Source organism: Lampetra planeri, chromosome 75, assembly GCF_965212315.1.
Source record: "Lampetra planeri chromosome 75, kcLamPlan1.2.h2, whole genome shotgun sequence".
Classification (NCBI taxonomy): Eukaryota; Metazoa; Chordata; class Hyperoartia; order Petromyzontiformes; family Petromyzontidae; genus Lampetra; species Lampetra planeri.
Window position 1 is genome coordinate 1,227,998 of NC_136180.1, and position 24,221 is coordinate 1,252,218.

Here is a 24,221-nt window from a genome sequence, read left to right on the forward strand (position 1 = left end):
CCGTGAGCGGAAATCGAACTGTGGTCGTCGGGTTTGGAGCAGAGCACGCTAACTACTACACTATCGCTCACCCCGAAACACACGCACACTCGCTCACACATCGCCCTGCTCTTGGCTGTGGTAAATAACAACACGGCGATTTTTCCCCGAGAGGAAATGGAATTTCTCACTGACCGAGTGACGCATCTGGCTCGACCACACGCCGTTGCTAACAGCGGCTATTGGGAAGGAGCTGCAGCTTGGAGCAAGACGCCAGCGCAGACAAAACGAGCGCTGCGCGTCCGTATGTATATTGTGTGTATGTTGTGTGTATGTTTTATGTACGTGTGTTGAACTTCTTTGGCACCGTACGTAGCCAACCGTGCTCATCGGTGGTGCAAGGGAAGGACAACAAACTAAAGACGAAAGCAGTTCTAAAGCAATGAGTCGTCAATCTATTTGATTTAAAATGCATAGCTCCAGTGGCTTCCTAATATCGGAAGGAAGAGCGTTCCAGACGGCTGCAGTCGCGCGATGCGGTGACCTTTCTCTATTCGATGGCTAGCCAAAAGTGTAGTCTATAGTGTAGTGTATGTCGTGTATATTGGTGTAGTATATAGTGTCGTGTAGTTTAAATAGCATCTGAAAGCGTGCGATGCGGTGATCATCTTTGTTCGATTGCTATCCAAAGTCCGCTACTGCGAGGTTGAATTGAGTTCGTTTGATGTTTTATGCTTTTTGACGAGATCAGCGAGGTATTTTGGTTCATTTGTGTGTGTAATGAGTGTGGTGTTGTCCACCCATCTCCTTCATAGGCGTTACTCGCTACGAGCGCACACTACAAATATATGGCAGGCGTTAGGGTCGGGATTAAGCCCACAATCTACTGCATACCAGACGAGGTAGTTAACATCTCACCACCGTGGCGCCAAAAATGTCTGCTGACCACTCAGCCTCCCCACCCCTCGTGACAAAACACATTCACTTCTCTCTCTAAATACCAGCAATATAACAGGATTCATATTACTTGAACATCCTTATAGCTGTGTTTTTTCACAACTATAATGATATATTTCTTAGGGGGGGCATTTAGATATTTGGGTTCAGGTAGTTTTATCAGGGTAATTTACCGCACTTCGTTTTTTTATTATTACTAAATATAGTGTTAAGTTATTATTCACGTCTGAAACAAAAGTGTCTAAACATGTTCATTATGGACATCTGTGACAAAAAGAGCTTTAAGGCTCATTGTATTTCCTCCTGCAGTGTAAATTAAGATTCTGATTCTGAACCTGTGTTTGTATCTGTAGCCGGTCTGCCCTGCTGTCCCCTCTCGTCCCGTGTTCGTAATCCTTGCTAGGGAGGACAGGTAGGCTAAATAGACAGCAGAAACAATAACAACAATAACAACAACAATACAACGAATATAGTTCTGAGACGATGATTCGATGTACTCTGCGTTGTGGAGGCAACTCCACAACAGCTGAGCCACCAGTGGTGGTGGTTGTTTGTGAAACGGCAAAACTTTTTTCAAAAGTCGTCTTCAGAAGGGATATAGCCTATCTGCAATAGCGGATCAGACACACATCGAATGAGGGCACAGACTAAATAATTAATCTGTCAGCAGTAACGACATCTTGTCCAGCTACGGCTGGGTGAGGTACGCGTGAAGCAAATGGAGTGACGTGACAGTGGCGGTATTAACATGGGCAGCAGCAGTACCAAGTGTAGAAAGTTATCACTGAAAGCCTATGAAACAGAAGTTCCTAGGGCCTACAAGAACATTCATCCGGGCCTGAGCTAATGTCACATGTGCAGTTCACCAGCACGAAGTCCGCGCAAATATAAATTGGGGACGTGGCTCGTTCTCTGCTTTGGACGTGGGGGGCTCGTGGTCCAATCGCTGATCACCGTTGGCATTCACTTAAATAATAAAAAGCACCTGTCTACCCGTAGCTATGAGCAGAGTGCACACTTATACGTGTGATTAATCACAGGTGAGCTCATACCCAGCTACACTTCTATTGAAAGTGTTTTTCAAAGCGAGGCTTTTTGCTGACGTACAGTGAACGTGGGGCGCCGCAGTGACGAGTTTTTACCCTCCTTGCCTGGTATGCAGGAGGTCGTGGGTTCGATCCTGACTAACGATGCCCGTTGTGTATGTAGTGGGTTCACTGATAAATACACTAACTCAGTAGGCAACACGTTTATTCTACAAACACAACACGGTGACTACATAACCAGTAACCACCACGGGATAACTACATAACCTGTAATCATCACGGGATAACTATATAAACGGGTCAGGTCAGTCGGCACACTGCCTGACCCACGATGCCGAGCACCAAGACCGAAGACCCAGGGGAAGACGTAGCACGGCGGGTCCCATTCCAGCAGACAGCCCCGATGCAGCCTCGGGACCTCCCTTTTATACCCCCCAGTGTGGCCTGGCTCTGCCCTCGGCCACACCCCAGAAGGTTCTGGGCCATACACCACGTGCCCCTTCTGTAACCTTTAGCCCACTTCCCCTACCCTGGCCTATCACGTGCCCTTGCCAGCCAACGGGGCTGCTACGTCCTCAGATGCCCTCTCTCTGTCAGTCACCAGAACTATGCCCCCTAGGAACCCTTTCCATGACATTGCATATCCTGCTGGCAGAGAAGGCTACTTCACTCCCAGTTCCCCTCTCTATCAGTAACTGGCGCTCGGCGCCGTAGTGGCCCATTATATGTCACTACATATATTTAGAGTTTTCATCTCTCTCTTCCTGTCTCCGGGGTCCTCCGGTTTTTCCTTCCAAATTTAGAATCAACATGCCATGTAGATTATTTGGCTTCTATAAATGTCCACATGACAAGTAACTTAGGTTGAACTGCTATCATTTGTGATGGCCAGGTGAGCTCACACCGGGCTACACATCACAGCCACTCCTGGGTCAGGGGACCGCACCTCTGAGAACCACTGCGCTAGAGGAACATTCCGAGCAGACACGCGGGCAGCGGTCGTGCAGAGCGACGTCATTCTCCTGCACCAGTTCCTGGAGACAAGAACACAATGCAACGCGAGCACCGACTGTTTCATGCTATGCTTACGTGTATGTACGTTGAACTAATTTCTTACCAGTGTAGGGCTGTTACGGGAGGGTTGTAGGTGCATAGGATCCAACGGGGAACAAATACAGTGGGCGGAGCTCCGGGAGTACACGGGGGGGGGGTGCCCGCAGCGACGTCCGCATCAGGCAGCCTGGGGGGGTTGGGATCCTGATGTGGGGGTATAAAGGGGGAGGACAGAGAGAGCTCGGGGCTCAGTCTGGGAACGAAGGAGGAAGAAGGAAGATCCTCTAGTTAGAGCCCTCGACTCCCCTCGACGCCGCCCTTGTAAGGGCTGCGGAGGATCGAGCCAGAGGCGTGGTTCCGTGAACCAGGGTCAGTACCCTGGGACTCCGGAGACCGTAGCCCGACTCACCAGTGTCGGGCCAGTTAGCCTCCCCTAGCCCGTTAGTGGAGGACTTGGGGGTAGGTCAGGATTAGCTAGAGTGTATCCCCAGTTATCCGGGTGAGGGGGCCGCTACCCCCTCTAGTGCTGTCCTGTTCCGACAACTTGTAATAAAGATACGTGTGCCTCAACCTGGGTGTCCAGCGTAATTACCGGTACTTCATCTGGTGTCAGAAGAACTACGGACATGGAAACACGCCAGACAGCTCGAGCCAGAGTACCGGAGGAGGACACTGCTGAAGTCGTTGAGCCCGAGACGGCTCACCAAGACATGGCGCAGCCGGGGCCTGACGCGTTCCTACCGGGGCATCGGCATGAAGAGGGGCCGCAGCCAGACGCGCTACGGCTGGCTCACGAGAGGCTGGCGTAGCTGCTGTACGCCGCTGCCGCCACGCTGGAAAACATCACGCGGCTGGGGGCTGGTGGTCCACCACGGGGCGAGGGGAGTCGACGACCGGAGCGCCTTCCCGCCATTTCTGAAGACTCCAACTTTGAATTTCCTGCCATCGCTACGGCAGCTGCAGAGGGCGTGGCCGGGCTCAACCTTGGGTCCGACACCGCTCTCGCTGGGACAGCCGCGTCATCACCAGCGGAGGGAGCGTCATCACGGCTGCGACAGGCGATTCCATCTGCCATTCGCGCCGACGCACAGCCGAGTCCCGGGGATAGCAGCCTGCAGGCTTCCAAGGCGAACGCTGCGCTGCAACAACGGCTGCCTCCGCTGAAAGAATTTGTTGGCGCGGAGGGCGACTGGCGCGGCTTCCAGCGACGCTTCATCGCCCACCAGGAAATGGCAAGGTGGTCGGACGATAAAGCTCTCTGCGCGCTGCCGGCGCTCCTCGACGCCGACGTGCTCGCCGCCCTCACATCGGCGCCGAGAGAAAAGCGTTCTACTCTGCCGAGGGCGCTACAGCTGCTGGCCGGGGTCTATGGACCTTCAGCAGAATGCAGACAGCAGTTCTACGACCGCAAGCGGGGTGAAAAGGAGTCGCCCCTGGCATACAGGACGAGTCTCCTGGCGCTGGCTAAGACGGCTTTTCCCCGTATGGACGACGACGGCGTGGACGCGATGGTCACAGAGAAAATCCTCCTCCTGGCAGACGACCTGGACATCGCTGTCGTCGCACAAGAGGACGCCGAGATGACCTCGCTCCAGGCGGCGCGCCTCCTTCACGCCAACCTCCTGTCCCTGCGGCGGAAAGCCAGCAGGGCATCGGCCGGGCGTGCGGTGGCTGCAGCCACCCTTCCGACGGAGGAGCTCTACGCCGTCGACCATCGACGGCAACAGGCGCAAGGAGCACGGTCGGCCCGGGACGGGTCAAGCCGTTTCGACCGTCCATCGTCTCCATCGGGGCTCCCGCGGTGTTTCAACTGCGGCGTCCGGGGCCACGTCGCCTCGGGGTGCCGCTCGCCTCGACAGCGCGGGACGACGCCTCGACGGGACGCCGGCCCTCCTCCTCCCAAGCTTCAGCAACATGATCCGGCGAGTCGCGGCACCACACATGTTTGGCCAAAGCACCCACCTGTCGCACACTCTCGCACCACAACGAACGGGGGGCCGATGTTGCGCTGCGACGGGCCAACGCGGTTCACTGCGGGGACTCAAATCGAGCCCAAGCAGTGGTCCGTGTTAGCCCATCGCGTGGTAGCCGCGTCGTCAGGGTCGTCGGCCGTGGTCGGACATATTGATGGGGTAGAGGTACGCATCCTGATCGATACGGGGGCATCGGCGACAATCATTTCGGAGTTAATTTACAATATTCTGCCTGTACAAAGCCGGCCTTTGCTGCCGGTTAATGTCCCATTCTATGCCGCTAACGGGGGCTCTCTCGGCATCATGGGACAGATTCGAGCGCAAATTTGTATCGGGGATATCAAATTGTCGGGGCCGATTTTTGTCTCCTCCTCGCTGGCGGTTCCGTGCCTGCTGGGGACGGACTTTTTAGGCAAAATGCCGATTCGTATTTTGATCGATCAAGGATGTATTGAGCTTCCGTCGGGGCGACGCATGGCGTTCTTGCCTTCCCCTGCTGCGGCTCGGACGGCGTTCGCGACGGTACCGGCGTTCATCGTTAGAACAGTTCGTGTGCCGCCGGGAGCTCAAATGCTAGTGCCTCTGAAACTTCGTAGGCCCTTCGCTAAGGGCGTAGGGGATCAGGGTGTTTTGCTGGGACCGTCTAGGGCCGGGGTTAATGGACCTCATTTGATTCCGGCCCAGACCGTCGTAAGGGGGGACGGGGACCCTTTCATCGCGGTCCTCAATGTAGGGTCGCAGACAGTGGTGGTTCCTCAAGGGACGGTGCTCGCTCACGCGACGCCGGTACCCAGCGAGGAACCTGTCGCGAACCACGTTGGCACTGCTTCCCGGATGCTCCCACATTCGGACAGCGATGAAGGGTGGCTCGACGCGCTTTGTGCGGGATCGACGGACCTGACAAATTCAGAGCGCCAACAGCTTAGAACGCTACTGAGGGAATTTTCCGACGTTTTCAGTCGGAATAAATATGATTTGGGTTGCACTCACCTGCTGCGTCACCATATTGACACGGGTGACAGCGCGCCAATTCACCAAAATCCGTTTCGGTTAAGTCCCGCCGAAAAGGACCATGTCAAATCGGCTGTTGATGACATGTTAGCCGCCGACATCATTTCTCCCTCCACCAGCCCTTGGGGAGCGCCGATCGTCCTGGTTAAAAAGCAGGACGGCTCGTTACGGTTTTGCGTGAATTTTCGGCGCCTTAATAAAATTTCGGTTGCCGACGCATACCCGCTCCCACGGATGGACGAATCGCTGGACGCCTTGGCGGGAGCGCGATTCTTCTCCACACTAGATTTACTTTCGGGATTCTGGCAGCTTCCTCTGGACGATGATTCTAAGCCTAAAACTGCTTTCCGTACACCGCACGGCCTGTTCCAATTCAACCGGTTGCCGATGGGCTTACACTCAGTGCCGGCAACTTTCCAGCGATTGATGGAATTGGTTTTGGCTGGATTGCAATGGGAGTCGTGCCTGATTTATTTGGATGACGTTATTGTCTTTGGTAAAACTTTTGACGAACATCTCCAGAGGTTGCGGGCGGTTTTCCTAAAGATGCGGGCTGCTAATTTGAAATTTAAGCCCCAGAAATGCCATTTGTTACGCGAGTCGGTGCGTTATTTGGGGCACATCGTAGGGCGCTCGGGTATTGCTACCGATCCCGCCAAAACGCAGTGTGTCAGCTCCTGGCCGACTCCCACCTCGGTGGGAGAGGTCAGGAGTTTTATTGGCTTCGCATCATATTACCGACGCTTCGTCGCTAATTTTGCAACGATTGCGAAACCCCTACACGCGTTAACATCTAAAGGGGTCCGGTTCCACTGGGGTCAGGATGAGGAAGCTGCTTTCTGCTCCCTTCGGGACGCCCTGGTAAAGGCTCCTCCCTTGATTTACCCAGATTTTTCGAGGCCGTTTTTGCTCGACACCAACGCGAGCAACACGGGTATTGGGGGCGTGCTTTCCCAGGTGGTTGACGGCGTGGAACGGGTGGTTGCGTACGGCAGTCGGGTGTTGTCTCCAGCGGAGCAAAGATATTGTGTCACCCGTAGGGAACTGTTGGCAATTGTCTATTTCATCCAACAATATCGCCCATATCTGTACGGTCGGCATTTCACCGTCCGCACAGATCATGCGGCACTGCAGTACGCCCTGAAGGTTCAACAGCCATCGGGACAATTGTCCCGATGGTTGGAGGTCCTCCAGGATTTCGATTTCGAAACCACCTACCGTAAGGGCGTTCGCCACACCAACGCTGACGCTCTGTCACGGATGCCAACCGCCTCCGAATGCGCATGCCTCCTGGGGTCGGGGCGTTGCAAGCCAGCAGGGGACATGATGGTTCCGGTCCTGGCGGCCGCCGCCAATGACGAAACATTAGTCACCAATGATATCGCGGATCAGGGGAAAGATTCCCTGCTTGGGTTGCCCGTTAATGAATGGGGGCGCCTCCAAATGGAGGAGATACCTCCCTCCTCGCGTTGCGTCGTCGCGCCGGGGAGAGGGGGCGGGGGACGGGTGAGGCCGACGCTTGGGGGATGCACGCAGGGTTGCTTATGCATTGGGACAACAAATCCCACCGTCACCGGCTGGTGGTCCCTTCGGGATTACGGGGTAAGGTGGTGTGGGCTGCTCATGAGCGCCTCCTCCACCTGGGTACCCAGAAAACCCTCGCCTTGCTCCAGCTGAATTTTTTTTGGCCGGGCATGACAAGGGATGTCGCTGATCTGTTGGCAGCATGCCCTCGGTGTGCGCAGCGCAAACCACCGGCACGGGAGTCGAACCCGCCCTTGCAGTCCATCCAGGTCTCCAGAGTAAATGAACTGGTCGCACTGGACATTCTGGGGCCATTCCCCGCCACCCCCAGGGGAAATAGATATTTGCTTACTGGGGTGGAATATTTTACGCGCTGGCCTATGGCCTGGCCCCTGGCAAATCAGTCGGCAGCAGCCATCGTCGACGCCTTTGTCCAAGGTTATGTCATGGACAAAGGTGCTCCGGAGCGGTTGCTGACCGACCAGGGTAGAAATTTTTCCGGGAAACTCCTAAAACAAGTCTGTGATCTCCTAGGAACGAAAAAAATTCGAACCTCTCCCTATCACCCGCAAACGGACGGGATGGTCGAGCGTTTGCATCGCACCATCACGTCTATGTTGTCGCAGCAAGTTTCGGACTCACAGACTGATTGGGACTTACAAATTCAAGGGGTTCTAGCGGCATACAGATTGGCTCCCCATGCTGCGACGGGGTTTTCACCCTTCTTTCTTATGTATGGCCGCGAACCCGACCCACCTGTTCGGGCACAGCTGCAGATCCCCGCGCCGCTGGGTAAAACTAAATTGGACGAACACGTTAAATTTAACCTTGACAAACTGACTGAGGCGCGGGATGCTGCGAGGCTAAATTCTGACAGGCGTCAAAAGGCGAACGAGCGCCTCAGACTGGCTCGCGCGCACGTGCTGCAGTGGAAGCCGGGGGACAGGGCATGGCTGCACTGTCCCCCAGGTACCACTCGCGACCGCCCGTGGCGGGGCCCCGTCGAGGTTGTCGAGGTTTTGAGGCCTCAGTGCGTTCGAATCCAATGGGGGAGGCGCCGGTGGTTTGTACACCCCTCTAGGCTAAAACCGTTTGTTGCGGTGCGAGGGCCCACTCCACACACGCAGGGCCAAGCATGTGGGGGGTCGACCGACTCGGAGGGTCCGTCGCTGCTCTCGCCTGATGTGTTGCCGGCTGTCCCACCCACAGGTGCACTGGGAATGACGGGCTCACGCCCTACAACCCACACGGGTGATGCCGACGGTCGCGCGACTTCAATCGCGACCTCATCTCGAAAGGGACAGCCGCCACCGGATGGTCCGCCGTCCGGGGTTGCCCCGTGTGACGGGCCTGCGGCAAGGACGCGCGCTAAAATGCGCAGACTCTTATAATATACAAAAGGAAGAAAATATATATTTTTTTTTAATTTTCCTTCACGTGTCATGGTTACTGTATGCTGCGTCGGTGGTGTGCTCCTGGCACACTGTGTGTGTTGTGTTGTGTGGGCGCGGTGTGTGTGTTGTGGGTGCGTTGTGTGTCGTGGGTGTGCTGTGTGTGCTGGGGGAGTTCCCGGCTAGTTGTATATACGTGCTTTTACGGATTTCGTATTTATGCGGGGGGGGGGGGGGGTGCGTCGGACATTCCCTTCGGGGGTGTGCTTGTTGTTCTTGTTGTTGTTCTATTTGCATTTTGTTGAAAAAATGAGGCACACACGGGGTCCAGGGGTAAATGTTCCTTTATTGGAATTGTTGCAGCCGGGACGGCTGCGAGCTGTAATGGGGGGGGGTGATGTAGGGCTGTTACGGGAGGGTTGTAGGTGCATAGGATCCAACGGGGAACAAACACAGTGGGCGGAGCTCCGGGAGTACACGGGGGGGGGTGCCCGCAGCGACGTCCGCATCAGGCAGCCTGGGGGGGTTGGGATCCTGATGTGGGGGTATAAAGGGGGAGGACAGAGAGAGCTCGGGGCTCAGTCTGGGAACGAAGGAGGAAGAAGGAAGATCCTCTAGTTAGAGCCCTCGACTCCCCTCGACGCCGCCCTTGTAAGGGCTGCGGAGGATCGAGCCAGAGGCGTGGTTCCGTGAACCAGGGTCAGTACCCTGGGACTCCGGAGACCGTAGCCCGACTCACCAGTGTCGGGCCAGTTAGCCTCCCCTAGCCCGTTAGTGGAGGACTTGGGGGTAGGTCAGGATTAGCTAGAGTGTATCCCCAGTTATCCGGGTGAGGGGGCCGCTACCCCCTCTAGTGCTGTCCTGTACCGACAACTTGTAATAAAGATACGTGTGCCTCAACCTGGGTGTCCAGCGTAATTACCGGTACTTCACCAGAATAAGAATTATTATTTCAATTCAAATAGCGTCATTCATGCAATTGCATCCCACAACGCTGCACATCTATTATCCAGTTCCGTACAAAAAGACGAAAATAAACCCCACTACTTAACAAAAGAAGGTAATACGTAAATAACGAGAAAAAAAATATTTTCAATGTAATACAGTTCTGTAGTGGAGTGTATAATCGCGTAGTGTATAATAGTGTAGTGTGTTGTGTAAAGTAGTGCAGTGTATGTAGTGTAAAGTGTAGTGTATAGCCGTGTAGTGTATAGTAGTTTATTGTAGAGTATAGTAGTGTAGTGTATTGTAGTGTAAAGTGCATTTAACTGGTCACAACGGGACCCTATGTGTTGTGCTGGCTCCTACCTTGCCCTGTCCTAATCCCTGTCTCTTGTAACCCGCCCAAGGAGCTCCCAACCATGAACCACCGCGAGTCCGCCTTCTTCGTAACGGTAATGGCGGTGGCGGTGCACGTGACTAACTCAGGTAAGAAAGATGGAGTGGAACGTTGGTGAACAACATAATTCAGCGCGCGTGCTCTGAAATGCACGCTCCTTCGGTTGTTTAAATTTGCGATAGTAACGGTCGCGCCCAGTGCCGGATTATCCTAGTAGCAAAAGTAGCTACAGATGTAGCTATAGGACCCGCACTTTCAAAGGCCCCGCGCTAAATGCTTTCAAGCTTTCAATTTCGGTTCAGTGATTCTGCACTTGCTCTATTACTATAGTACTATACTGCCTTCACCTTTTATGAACAACTGAGTGTTTAAGGTTAGCGATTTGTTGTAATATATGGCTGTATAGCAAATACAATTACTTTACTATGCAAGTAAAACATGTGTTTCAATATTTATGTTTTTTTTATTTAGGGCCCCTTTATAACATATGCTACAGGCCCCGCACGAGGTTAATCCGGCACTGGTCGCACCCATAACATGGTGGCTAGGAGATGTTAATTGCCTCGCCTGGTGTACAGGAGGTCGTGGATTCTTTTCCGATCCTGACGCATGCTGTATATTTAGAGTTTGCGTGTCTCTCTGATCATCATCACGATGACTAGGAGATGTCAACTACCATGCCTGGTATGCAGGATTGTCGTGGGTTCGATCCCGACACTGATGGCTGCTATATAATTGGAGTTTGCATGTCTCTCTCTCAGGGCCGGCCCTAGACTAGCTGCCAGCAACTGGCGCCCGAGGCGAACCATGCAATCAGCGCCCCCACCCCCAAACTCCAAAGATATGTTAACTACCTCCCTGGTATGCAGGAAGTCGTGGGTTCGATCCCGACCCTGATGCCTGCTATATATGTGGAGCCTGTGTCTCTCTCTCTCTCATCATCATCACGGTGACTAGGATATGTTAACTACCTCGCCTGGTATGCAGGAGGTCGTCGGGTCGATTCAGACCCTGACGCCTGCTGTATATTTGAAATTTGCATGTATCTCTTTTTCCGTGGTGGACCTTAACTGGTAAAATCATATCTAAAAACACATCTCAGGCCCTGTCGTCCGCGGTGAGACCACAAGGGTTGCATAGCGGCTCCATTACTTTGTGCAACAGGCAGGAGTTGTGTCGGCCGTGTCACTCATAGCAACCACGCGCATTTTGATGTGGGGCATGGGTTGTGAGTTAGAAATAGGCTACACACACCTAATAAGTTCCGTTCGGTCATAGCATCATTCGTTTCTACTGTAGATTAATGATACAGCTTTATTTATATAGTGGTGGTGTTGACGTGCGCCGACTGTGACAGTGATGGATCACGTGGCGGCACGGGGTGCGGGGTTGGGCACGCGTTGTGGGCGTGGTATGGACACGCGCGCCGGGAGTGACAGATGACGGGGCGGCGCGGCGTGGGTGGTGAGGCACGCTGAGATGTGGGAAAACAGGATCGTGGCCAGCGCCCAGGGATTGGTCGAATAGGATGGGGGCTCGCAGCGACGTCCGCAGGTGGGGTATAAAGGGGGACGCGCGAGAGCACTCGAGGAGAAGTTCCAGCTGAAGACCGAAGACGGAGTTGAAGACTTAGCCAGTGGCGTTAGTCGCCAGAGTAGATGAGCGGATTGGGTGTTAGTCACCCGAGTAGCTCAGTGGCGTTAGTCGCCAGAGTAGATGAGCGGATTGGGTGTTAGTCACCCGAGTAGCTCAGTGGCGTTAGTCGCCAGAGTAGATGAGTGGATTGGGTGTTAGTCACCCGAGTAGCTCAGTGGGCGTTGGTCGCCCGAGTGGCTAAGTGGCGTTAGTCGCCCGAGTGGATAGCCGAGTAGCGGAGTGGGTGTTGGTCACCCGTGTAGCTGAATAGGTGTTAGTCACCTGTGAGGGCGTTGGTCGCCCGAGTGGCTAAGTGGCGTTAGTCGCCCGAGTGGATAGCCGAGTAGCGGAGTGGGTGTTGGTCACCCGTGTAGCTGAATAGGTGTTAGTCACCTGTGAACGAGTTTGGTGAAATAAACGAGTGTGCTACCCGTGAAGTCGTCTCCCGCCGAGTTACTACATTACATTTATATCAATACGTTTGTGATTAAAATAAGCCAAGTTAAGAGTGATGGTGCAGTGGTTGTATGTACGTGTGTATGTATGTTGAGCCTCTTTTGCACCGTACGTAGTTAACTGTGCTAATCGGAGGTGAGGGGGAAGAACAACAAATGAAATGCGAAAATGTGTTCTAAAGAATTTAGTTGTCAATCTATATCATGTAAAAGTGCACACCTCCAGTGACTTCCCAATATCGGAAGGAAGCACATTCCAGACGGCCCCAGAAGCACATCTGAAAGTGCATGATGTGGTGTACATCTTTGTTCGATGGAGAGCCAAAAGCTGCCACTGCGAGGATGATCGGAGTTTGCGTGATGGTTTATGCTTTTTGACGAGATCAGCAAGGTAGTGTGGTTCATTTGTGGCAAGTGCACTGTGTGTGTAATGAGTACTCGGCGAACACCGTGACTGACAGTGGCATCAACGGCATTGGCAGTGACGGCCTCCTCAACCGCGCGTGACACTTTTATGTCTTCAATCGTTTCCCCCAAATGTGTTATCAGCGTAATATCACGAGATACGTAACCTCACAGCTACCGCTAAAATCCCCCTTGAAAGAACATCTCACCCTCACAATAGGGGGCAGCACTTCCCCACCCACTCTGCCACCCAGAGTAATGTTCGACAGTAAACCCTCTCTCGATGCGCGAGCGTTACATTCTTGAAAATTTCTCGCAATTCAGAATTTTCCGAATCCAGAAACCTTGGTTTCCTTTTGGGGGAAAATGGGGGGAATGTTCCTGTTATGAGTGAACATTGGGTGAGAAATTGGAAATAAGTTTAATAACAATGGCTAAAATAAATAATAAACTGCACAGAACATGTTTTTTTATTACCTTTGACGATGATTATTATGATTTGACAATGATTCATAAAATGTATAACCGAGTCAAGTGTAAGTACGTATAAAGTAAAAAATGCACAATAGCGAGTTCAGGACACAGCGGACCGTTTCAAATGTAGTAAAACTCTGCGGTCTGTCGGAACTTTCATAGAACTTTCGAACAGTGAATTTGGGCAGGTTCGCGAATATGTAATTCATATGCATTTAGTAACTCGCGAATATGCGAAACTAGCAATTTCCATAAGCTTGCGCATACGGACGGTTATACTGTATTCATTTCTCAGATATGGGATTTTGAAAAGGTATCTGTGTATGTGTGGAAATGGCATGGTTTGTTGATGCTTCCAGGCTGCTTATATCCAGCCATTAAAGTTCAATGCATTCGTTTTGCACATTTTTATTTATGTAGCACATAGCCCCATTCAGCACATGGCGGCTGTTGAAGGCGAAGATGTGCTCCTTAACTGTTCAACATCGTCCACAATAAAAAGCTTGCGATGGAGATATGGACAGTCTGACTCAACGGTGAGTATTGAAATATCCCTCATTACACGTGGTGTTACCAACTTTAGGGATTATCAGCCCAATGCAATATCCGTCTGCATTGCTAAACACAGCGTGAATATCACTCGTGCAGAATGTGCCGTATTTAAAATAATGTTAAGAAATACATTACGAGATCTCTCTCGTTAGTCTAAGCCCGTGCTTCTTAACCTTTACTGCACCTCTGCTTCTCAATCGTTAAACATGTTTCATGTTCATAAATACATAGGTTTGATGAAACAAAGTAGTTGTAATTACGTGCCCGTGCCTAATTTTTCTGGCCATGTCTCACACCCTAGAAAGGGCATCTCGCACCCCCATGGGGTGCATGCACCCAGGTGAAGAACCACTTGCCTAAGCTGTCCAGAGACCCCATTCAGAGATGGGGGTCCGTTAGCAATGTTAACACGAACTCTGTGGCTCTTTGGCAGCAGCTGGTGGTACGGACATCAAGATGGGTTGACCTCCAACTTCCGTTGGGCTCAATGATATCGAGACAGAGTTACTTCTAGCAGCACTAAAGATCAACTGCCCCCTGCTTGCCAGCGCTCCCCGGCCCAGGGATGGTGGGGGAGGGGGGTGATGGGGGCAGTTATCTGTATTGTAGTGTATAGTATAGTGTAGTATGCATGCATATGTGTTGAACTTCGTTGGCACCGTACAATGCCAACCACGCTAATTGTAAGTGCGGAGGAAAGACAAAAACTAAAACACACAAAAAATGAATGAGTTGTCAAATCAGCCGCAGCTGTATTTGTTGTTATAACGAATGGACATGTGTGAAAAAGATCTCCATGGCGCATCGGATTTATTTTGTCTAAATAAGTGTTTTAATTCTCTTAATGTTGTTGGTTACATTCATAATTTGCGCGAAGCTTTGGCATCGCCATTAATATCAATGCTAGTTTAGAGGAGTGATTCTCATTTGTAGTTAGCTCAGCTTTCTACCATTTCAGAAATGTAGCCCAATATGCCCCTTTGAAATCAGAGCGATGTCGAGATTGTGTGTCACGTGCTACTCTAACATCTAGGAATCACGATTGCAAATCGCTGTTTGCTGGACTGCCCGAATAGCTTCTTCATTGTCTCCAGCTTGTGCAAAATGCGGGCTGCTAGGGGTTCTTGGTGGACAAGGTGAATTGAGATCAAACATCCCCCAGTGCTTAGAGTTCTGCAATTGGCTACCAGGTCCCCGGTTTTGGGTGTCAGTCAAAATCCTTCTGTTAACGCAAGGGGATTTTTATTGCTGCGAGGTGCACAATGTAAAATAATATACGTTCAAATTCTACCGATGTTTTAGAAGTGTTAAAAATAATAAGTGTGGCAACTGATTTAGTTGCTTCAATGTTTTACTTGTAAAAATCTAAAAATATTAAGTTGTCGATTTTAACCCCAATTCTTAATAAAATCTAGGGATGAAATACGTTTTTTACACAATTCAACGTTACTTCCCAACAGACGTTGTGAATGGCTCAATCTGAATTTAACAGCAGATGGCCAATAGAGCTCTTCCGCATAGTTTTTGGGAGAGTGTGATGCCAGCCTACTGGTACGAATAAACAAACACTAACGTGCATCAATTAATAACATTGCTAAACGTGTAATAAACATTGTTCCACAGATATTATTTCGTAGAAATGAATCTGTCACACCTTGCAACCCACTTTTCTGCTACGTGGTTTTCTCTGGGAACCTGAGCAGTGGAAATGGCTCCATCACTCTGATTTCAGTCCCAGCGAACGCGAGTGGAATGTACCGCTGTTTTCTGGAAATAAGCAGAGCTGATCATCATCATGGCATGGTTTACAACTTGACGGTAACCTCTAAAGGTAATGCCTCAAAGCTTGAGCTATAATGAAACTCACTGTAATAAAACTACACACGCTGTGGTTTAAGTGTCCAACTATTTTTATGTTGCATCGATTAATATATCTTAACATTACGAAACATTAAGATTATTTGTGTGTGCAAGAATCGATTGTTTATCTGCATGTGTGTGATCTATGTATTCAGCTCACTTTTCCCTGGAGATACTAGAGTCCGCTATATTCCCCAAATGTAAATAACATTTATTCCTGAATGAAAATCGCGAACCTTTGAATCACAACAACGCATCACACTATTACTCTTTATCATAACCATTGCATTTTTCTCTCCCAACGTGAACTCAATTGCACTGCAAAATCTCAAATTCGCTCGGGCGGCTTGGTACCCAGAGTGAGCAGCTCACAATCAGAAGGTCCCAAGTTGAAATTCTTGGTTGGGAGGATGAACTCAGCCATCATCCTTGAAAGGGTTGGCTAAACGAGTAGCACTTTCAACTTATATGCTATGTTTTTCACGGTGGTGAGATGTTATCTTCGTCGCCTGGTATACAGGAGGTCGGAGGTTCAATCCTGACTCTGACACCTGCTGCTGTATATTTGGAATTTGCTTCTCTCTCACTCTCCGTAGTTGCCTACATTTTTCTCCTAATCCTCAACATATAAATCAACATCACGAGTTTAAATAATCTAGCTGCTTATATACGTTTGCACGCGATGAGCCCCTTTGTTGAGCTATCTTTATGGCCAAGTCACTTCTGAAAAAATAGCTACATAGCCAAGTGGGGCCTGACCTGATTTAAAAAAAATAGTTTAGTTTTCATATCCCCGACAACTCAGGAAGGTTCGTTAATTTCTCTGCATGATATGGGCTCAGAATAGGTGTCACGTGGTTCCAGCGCCACAATATTCACGTGCCTGGAGATCAAATCATGGCCAAATACAGAAATACCATTGACTGCGGACTTATTAACTCTTGATGAAACACTCTGCCAAATCTCAGAGCATACTGTAGCCTGGAGTTTGATACAGACCGCCGCTAAGTTATCGCAACAATATGTCCTCAACAGTGCCCATGCTATTATATAAATATATATATAAACAAATCTTCAACATCAACTGATTCGCAACTCTTTAAAAATTAGCAACTAACAAACTAGGATACAGTTTCTTCTGGAATCTGTAAAACAACAGTGCAAAGACTCGCGCTCTGAAACTCCTCGCAATTATTAGGAAGGAATAAAGCAAAACGCAAAACACGACGAAAAATCTTCACGAAAAACTTCACGAGGACCCGAGGGCAAAGCAAGACTCAGATCTGGGACGGCCGCCAGAGGTGGGCAAGATGAGAAAGCTGCAGTGACACGGGAGCAGTGACTCTCAGATGGGTAACAAAGCGAGCGATTCCCTTTTACCCACTTCGGGCATCTGTAGCTGGAGCCTACCGCAATGCGTTCCTGCCACACTTACGGATGGGAAGTGGCCATCTGGATCAGTGAGGTGAATAGCTTGCTGGCGGGGGCGGGGGTGCAGGAGGGGTCAAATGGGTTATGCACACGGTGGTTCTTTGCCTTGCATCTGCTCCCCATTTGCCCTTGTAGAGAGGCGGGGATGATGACATCGCCATCGAACGAAGGCAGTCGTATGCATGCACGTATGTGGAACTTCTTTCGCACCGTACATTTCCAACCGTGCTAATCGGAGGTGCGGGAGGAGGTCAAACCACATCGCACGGCGCTTTCAGATGCTGCTGCTGCTGCTCCTTTGTGGTGCCTCTCCGAAACGCCCTCCCTCTCCTCCCTCCCACCTTTGTTTATGAAAAGTTTGCGCGATCTAGCCCACAACAGCTTAATAATATAATATTGAATTTCGATTTAAAGCTTTTAAAATAAAAATTCCCACCATTGTGAGAATTTTCATTTTATTATGTTTATTTTTATTATTTTATTATTTCCCTTCTAGGTGACTTTACCAAAAAGAACCAAAAATAAAAATATTATATTGGTCGCGAAAGTCTACGACGCGTTGAATCAAAGTAATATCGTGCACACGCAAATGGGTAGATTATTTAAAGCTTACCGATGCACATTTGTCCTTGAAAGTGTTTAATCAGCAGTACGGATCCTGTACTGGTATCTTCCAGGACAAAACACTACTTGCAATTTTGCAATTAACACTTTTTTGCTCTGGCGTGTATCTGAAACGTTAATACACCACTTTTATACATTTTTTTTCACAATTCGGTAAGCCCCTAATAGCAACATATAATTTTGCTGAAGCTTCGTTCATGTAGGATAATATTTACAAGGGTCGTCGTGTTACACAGGCAGAAAGGGCTTATGCATTACTCCCTTCAACGTCAGTTGGAGAAATTTTAATCTAAACTAAATAATACAAAGGCCCACTGTGTTACGTAATATATATGCCAACCAAAGAGCAACAGTTAGATTAGAGTATGGGGAGACACAAGAATTTGACATTGGGAAAGGAGTAAGACAGGGCTGTATACTGTCTCCTTACCTATTCAATTTTTACAATGAGCGTATTATGTGAGAGACAGGCCTGAATTCCATTGAAGCAGGTGTGACGATTAGAGACAGAAGAATAAACAACTTAAGAGATGTTGATGATACCACCCTACCATCATATAGCAAAGCTGAAATTATTACCCTTGGTAAATATTAAAGAAGCTAGTGAGGAGGCTGAGCTGTGCCTCAATCTCCAAAAGACAAAGATTATGACAATAGAACAAGTAAACTCATTTAGTCTGGAAAATGCATCAATAAAAGTTGCAAAGAACTTTGTATTCCTGTGCTCCTTGACTGCTAAAGACTGAGAATTTAGCCACGAGATCAGTAGGCGGTCAGTTCTCAGTAGAATAGCCATGTCACAGCTCAATAAGATATGGAGAGACAAGGGCATTACCATAAGCACCAAGAAGAGGAGGATTTTCAAAGCTCTGATATTTCCTGTTGCCATATATGGATGTGAGTCGTGGACCCAGAGATTAAGCGAGCGAAAGAGGATCAGCGCATTTGAGATGTGGTGCTGGAGAAGAATGCGACATAAACTTAAGACTGCCAAAATATCACACATGTCCATCCTGAGAGAGATCGGTCCCGCTCTTCCACTCGAGGCCTTTTTCATGAAGCATAAATTGATTTACTTTGGACACGTTATGAGGACCTCTGGACTAGAGGAATCAGTCTTGCTTGGGAATGGAGAAGGTAGCAGGGTCAGAGGTCGACCTCAGAAGAGATGGATGGACGACATCAAGAACACCACTGGCTTTACACTAACCCAGCTACGAGAGGCAGTGACAGACAGGTTTTGATGGGGGAGTCTGGTCGTGGATGTCACCAGAGGTCGATTTCGACCTGACGGCACAAGGTGAAGAGGTGAAGGCCCACTGAGCTATATAGCTCTTGTTTCAGAAGCGATTTGGCCACAAATGATAGCTCAACGAAATGGCTCATCACGTGGAAATTTTAAGCTGCCAAATACTCTAAACGCGTTTATGTTGATTCTAAATGTGGAAGGAAAAGTCTGAAGGACACACAGGAAGAAAGACACACAAACTCCAAATATACAGCAGGCGTCAGTCGAGATCGAACCCACGACCCCCTTTATACCAGTCGGTATATTTAACATCTCCTCGCCACCACCAATCACGGTGTCCCTTTCTCTGCAACAGATACCGCTGCTACGACGTGTGCAGTGACATCGCCGGTGCCATCAACGGTGCCATCGACGGTTTCGCCTTCGCGCGTCAAAGCGTCCCTCGCCATAACGGCATGGTCTCTGATCTTCCTTCTGGTGCTGATGGTGCTTCTTTACCGGTGCCACCACCGCTACCACAGCAGGAATTGGTGTTGTTGGAGGAAAATGAGAAGTCATTTCAGCCGTGGCGGTGGTGATGGTATTGATGACAGTGGTGGTGGTGGTAGAAGGAAGGGAGACTCGGGAGAGATGCAGCACCCTGGTGGAGAAACTCGTCCCTTGGATGAAATGGAAACGAGTGAGGTGCGTGAAATCTTTCGATCTCAATCTTTTGAAGACTCAATTTTTCTTCTTCTGCAAAATTCTGGCTATCACCTGATGAAGCTGGTTGTTGATGTTATCACCAGGGAAACATCACGGTACTTGAATTGTAAATGTTGTGGGTTGACTTTCCAACACACCGGTGTGTTGAGGTAGTAACTAATTGGCACGTTTTGTTGACATGACAATCCTTAATATTTGGCTGTCAGGTCGTGGCGGTTTTAACCACACTTATGTTTATGCGATCTAACCCACAAATGTGTATTTATGGATAATATTGGTCGCGAAAACTAATTTCTTGAGAACTGCTTTTTGTATTTAGTTTGTTGTCCTTCCCAAGCACCTCCGATAAGCACGGTTGGCTATGTGCTGTGTGAAAGACGTTCAACACCCATAAATGCATAAACTCAATACTGCACATAGACGTAACACTGCCCATAGACTCAACGATTCCCATACACTCAACACTGCCCATGGAGTTAACTCTGCACCGCGGCAACATCCTGCATCACATTGGAACCGTGTAGTTTGCTGTGCTGCCCTCTGCTGCCCTATGTGAATGAGTGGGTCAGTGAGTGGGTGAGTGAGTGGGTGGATGAATGGATGAGTGAGTATGTAAGTGCTTGGGTGAGTGAATGGGAGGGTAAGTGAGTGAGTTGTAGTGACCTACAGTGTGGTGAACATTGGGTGAGACAGTCAGTATCTGGTAGACTATAGGTGGGGGGGGGATCAACAAAGTGAGTCTTAGAGGCAACTATGACCATGATCGTAGCTGGAGAAAAGTGATAAGGAGATGAGTGAGCGAGTGATTGGAATACATCAGTGAGCTCTGAATGAGCAATAAACCTAGAAGGGTTAATGAGTGAGGCGGGTGGATGAACGGGTGACTGGGTGAATAAATGTGGGTGAGTGAATGAATGGATGAGTCGGTGTGTGAGTGGCTGAGCGAATGAGTAAATGGCTGACTCAGTGACTGGCAGTGCGAATGACTGGCTAGCTGGTTGAGTGAGGGAGTGATTTAAGTAAATCAGCGAATGCTGGATCATGAATCAACCAGCCTACTGCTTTACTCTGAATTGTATGGGTGAATAAGTAGGCGATTGAGCTAATAAGTGACGGGGTGAATGAATAAATGCAGCGTGATTCAGTGCTGAGTGAATTAGATACTGGGGAAATTATTAAGTGTCTGGCTGAGTAACTGCCTGGCTGCACGAATGACTGGCTGAGTGAGTGAGCGAGTGACTTGAGTAAATCACTGAGTGCTGGATAATTGGTCACCCCGACTGCTACTAACCATCTGAATTATACCGGGTGTATCAATGAGATAGCAACTGGCAGCTCCTGCTGCTCCACCACTCGAGATACGGTGACAGCAGCAGCAGGATTCCATCTTCGGCCGAATTACTCCGTTTTGTGTGGCTGCCTAATATTGGAAGGAAGAGCATTCCAGATGGCCGCAGAAGCATATATGACAGCGTCCGATGCAGTTACCGTCTTTATACGATGGTAAGCCAAAATCCACTGCAAGGATGACTGGAGTCTGCTCCTTAAGGAAATTACCGAGCTATTGTGGTTCATTTGTGAGAAGAACTTTGTTTGTGTAATGAGTGCGACCTTATAATGTACTCATTTGGCAACTGGAAGACAATGCAGTTCACGAGCACTGGAAAGACACGGTCGAATCTTGCAGTACCCATTACACTAGGAATTCAGCGACCCGAGGTCTATTACAGCTCACGGCCAACACGATTATTTGACCCTTAGATAGACTCAGTCTCAAATGAGTACCTGGTGTGGTGCATCAAAACATGGCCATTGTAGAGACAATGGCGATTGGGCGTGGTGTTGGCCACCCACCCTCTATGTGCCTTTCCGGCCTTCACAAGTGTTTCTTGCTAACAGTACCTACAATCTGGTATGTAGGCGAAACCTGGGATCTTTGTCTTTGGGCAGATCGTGTACGCAAGCCTTCAAACAGAGCATCTACCGCCTTGCGCGCTGCCTCGCCGACCTCATGGAGAAGACATCACGGTGTACGTGACCATCGCGACATTCAGTGGGGAGAACGAACTTCCAGACTGAAGGGAGTCACGAGAATAAACAACAAAAGCAGCAGTTGGACAATGCCTTAACCACCAAACTGAACTTTTATTTTACCAGATGAGGCCCCACTGAACTATATAGATAGCTCTTTTTCAGAAGCGACCTGACCACAAATGACAACTCAACGAAGTGGCTTATTAAGTGGAAATATATTGGAGCAAAACTCTCAACACATGTTTCTAATGTGGAGGGAAAAACCAGAGCACCCGGACAAAAATCCACGCGACCATGCTGCGAACATGCACACTCTAAATATACAGCAGACGTCAGTGTCGGGATCGAACTCACGACCTCCTGTATACCAGATGAGGTTGTTAACATCTCCTAACCACCGCGGCAACAAGAAGAACGACAATCTGCTATCAATCGACTGGCCAGGGGGAGGCTCTCTTCCCCCATGCGGCCTGTTATGCACCATACTTTAAAGCTGTTCAACACGGGGTTTGGTGGAAGACTGGGAGGTGTCCACCACTGGTGTTGGAATGTCATCAGCGATAGCTTCTGGACTGTGTGCGTGTATGTAGGGAGCAGTAGTGTAGCGGTTAGTGCGCTGCGCTATGAACCTGGCCACCCGGGTTTGATTCCCGATCACAGCCAATACCTGTAACGATTAATCTGAACCGGTCCTGGGCCTTCCCTAGGTCGACTCAGCCTCAAAACGAGTACAACGCCACCTTGGGAGACAAAAGCGGCCGGACGTGGTGCTGGCCACCCACCCCATTGTGTACCGTGTGTGCTTTCATTAGGTGCTCGTTAACAGCACTTGCCCCAAAAGTCTGTAAGGCTATTCGGGGCATGTGTATCCTTGTTTGAAAATCATGAATTAGTTATCATGAAAATAGCTGTAATGTATTAAATCACTTTTTTACGGGGAGTCCCTAACTTTCGAATGGGTTCCATTCGTGAGGAGCCTTGCGTCAGTCGAACGGTTCATACGTCGGGACACAAGAATGTGGTGCTGCATGTATTTACATGTGCATACGGTCAATGTTATAAATATGTTACGTTTCAACAAGAGGGAAGTATTATTAAACTCATAAATGAGAAGAAATGTACATTTGCATGTAATACTGTAATAAATACTGTTCCTTGACAACTTTAAAATTCTCACTTTAGGGAAATAAACAGTTTCAATCAATATCAATAGGTCATACAATCCATTTGTAGTTTCTGCCGAGTAACAACCTTAGTATTTTGCCATTCATAATAATGGATTTTTAGTAAAACTGCGTAAATACAAATGTATTGTGAACCCACCACCACTCGACACAGCCAATCAGTAAGGGTTGTCACGTTAATAAAACGTGCAAATTAGCTACTACTTCAGCACATCGGTGTGATGGAGAGTAAACCCACAACATTTACAATTGAGTATAACGGTGGTTACAGACAGCTTCATCAGGCGATTTGCCGTAATTTTAAAGTCGACCCGGTCCCGGTCTTAAATAGATCAACGTGATGTCATCACTGTGAGCCTATGTTGTGCGTGTTCTACTGTGGCCCATGGAATCCGGCACTGGGAGATCCACAGCAAAGCTAATACACACCGTGTAACAATGTGGGTGTCCAGAATAAACACCTCATTCGAGACCCAAACATCACACCTCCAGTCTTTAACATTCCTCGACGACTCTAGTGTCACAATTATAAACTGCATTATAACATCAACAGCAGGCCAATGCGCATACCTCTTTCCTGATTGGAAATTTTAAGACAAGCCCTAGTAGGGTGATTGTGGCCATGCAACCCAAACTATCGCCCACATAGTAAACCACTGTAGTGTGTGCTTCTTCAATGGAGGAGGCTGAATAGCATAATTACATCAACTCTCTCCTGAAGCCCTCACGTCGTGGCCAGCAGACCTCGACATTGACATTAGGCCCCTGAACGATATTGCCAGCATGTGCAAGAATATAAGAGAAACTGACTTGGTATTTTTTTTGTCGATTGTGTCCAGTTTATTCTGGTCCCAAACAAGAAACATTTTCAAGTCAGTGGTGAATAATAATGAATTATTTGCAGCTTGAAAAAAAAATGTATGTTACTTTCACTTCGTGATTTCAATTAGGATGATGCATGCAGTTTACTGATAATGTAAAGGAGTGGATCATATTGTGTCTAGAAAATAAAAGTAATTATTAACTGCGAATAGGGTGACGGCGATTTGATGATTGGTTAACGAGTCGCACAGATACTCAAAAAGTGGTTATTATGTGATCTATGCTTTCAGACTGGTAATGCAGTCACACTCTGGCCTATATATGAAAAATATTAGTGCTCTGCTGCTGCAGCCGTGGGTGATATGGGTTAAAATTAATCCAGAGCCAAGCCGCAAATAAAAATACAGCCCGTCTATGACATCGTGGGGTGGTGGCGAGGGGTGAGTGAGGAGGGTGATGAGGGATGTGGGAGGGGTGGTGGGGGAGCGATAATAGTGGAGGGTGGAGGTGAATGTTGG

At 49.1% G+C, this 24,221-nt stretch overlaps 1 protein-coding gene across 2 annotated transcripts; it reads left to right on the plus strand.

Moving 5' to 3' along the window:
* LOC144737934 (uncharacterized) lies at positions 1 to 23,951 on the plus strand. 2 transcript variants are annotated; one of them, XM_078620830.1, is made up of 7 exons: positions 1 to 283; positions 2,875 to 3,077; positions 10,284 to 10,362; positions 13,663 to 13,778; positions 15,418 to 15,625; positions 19,314 to 19,642; positions 21,614 to 23,951. In XM_078620830.1, exons 1-7 carry the CDS (start codon positions 157 to 159, stop codon positions 21,740 to 21,742), a joined length of 1,191 nt encoding a protein of 396 aa, XP_078476956.1. In that variant the 5' UTR covers positions 1 to 156; the 3' UTR covers positions 21,743 to 23,951. The 2 variants fall into 2 exon arrangements, with proteins under 2 accessions (XP_078476956.1, XP_078476957.1); XM_078620831.1 differs by having other exon boundaries at positions 2,875 to 3,073.
* Positions 23,952 to 24,221: the final 270 nt, after the last annotated feature.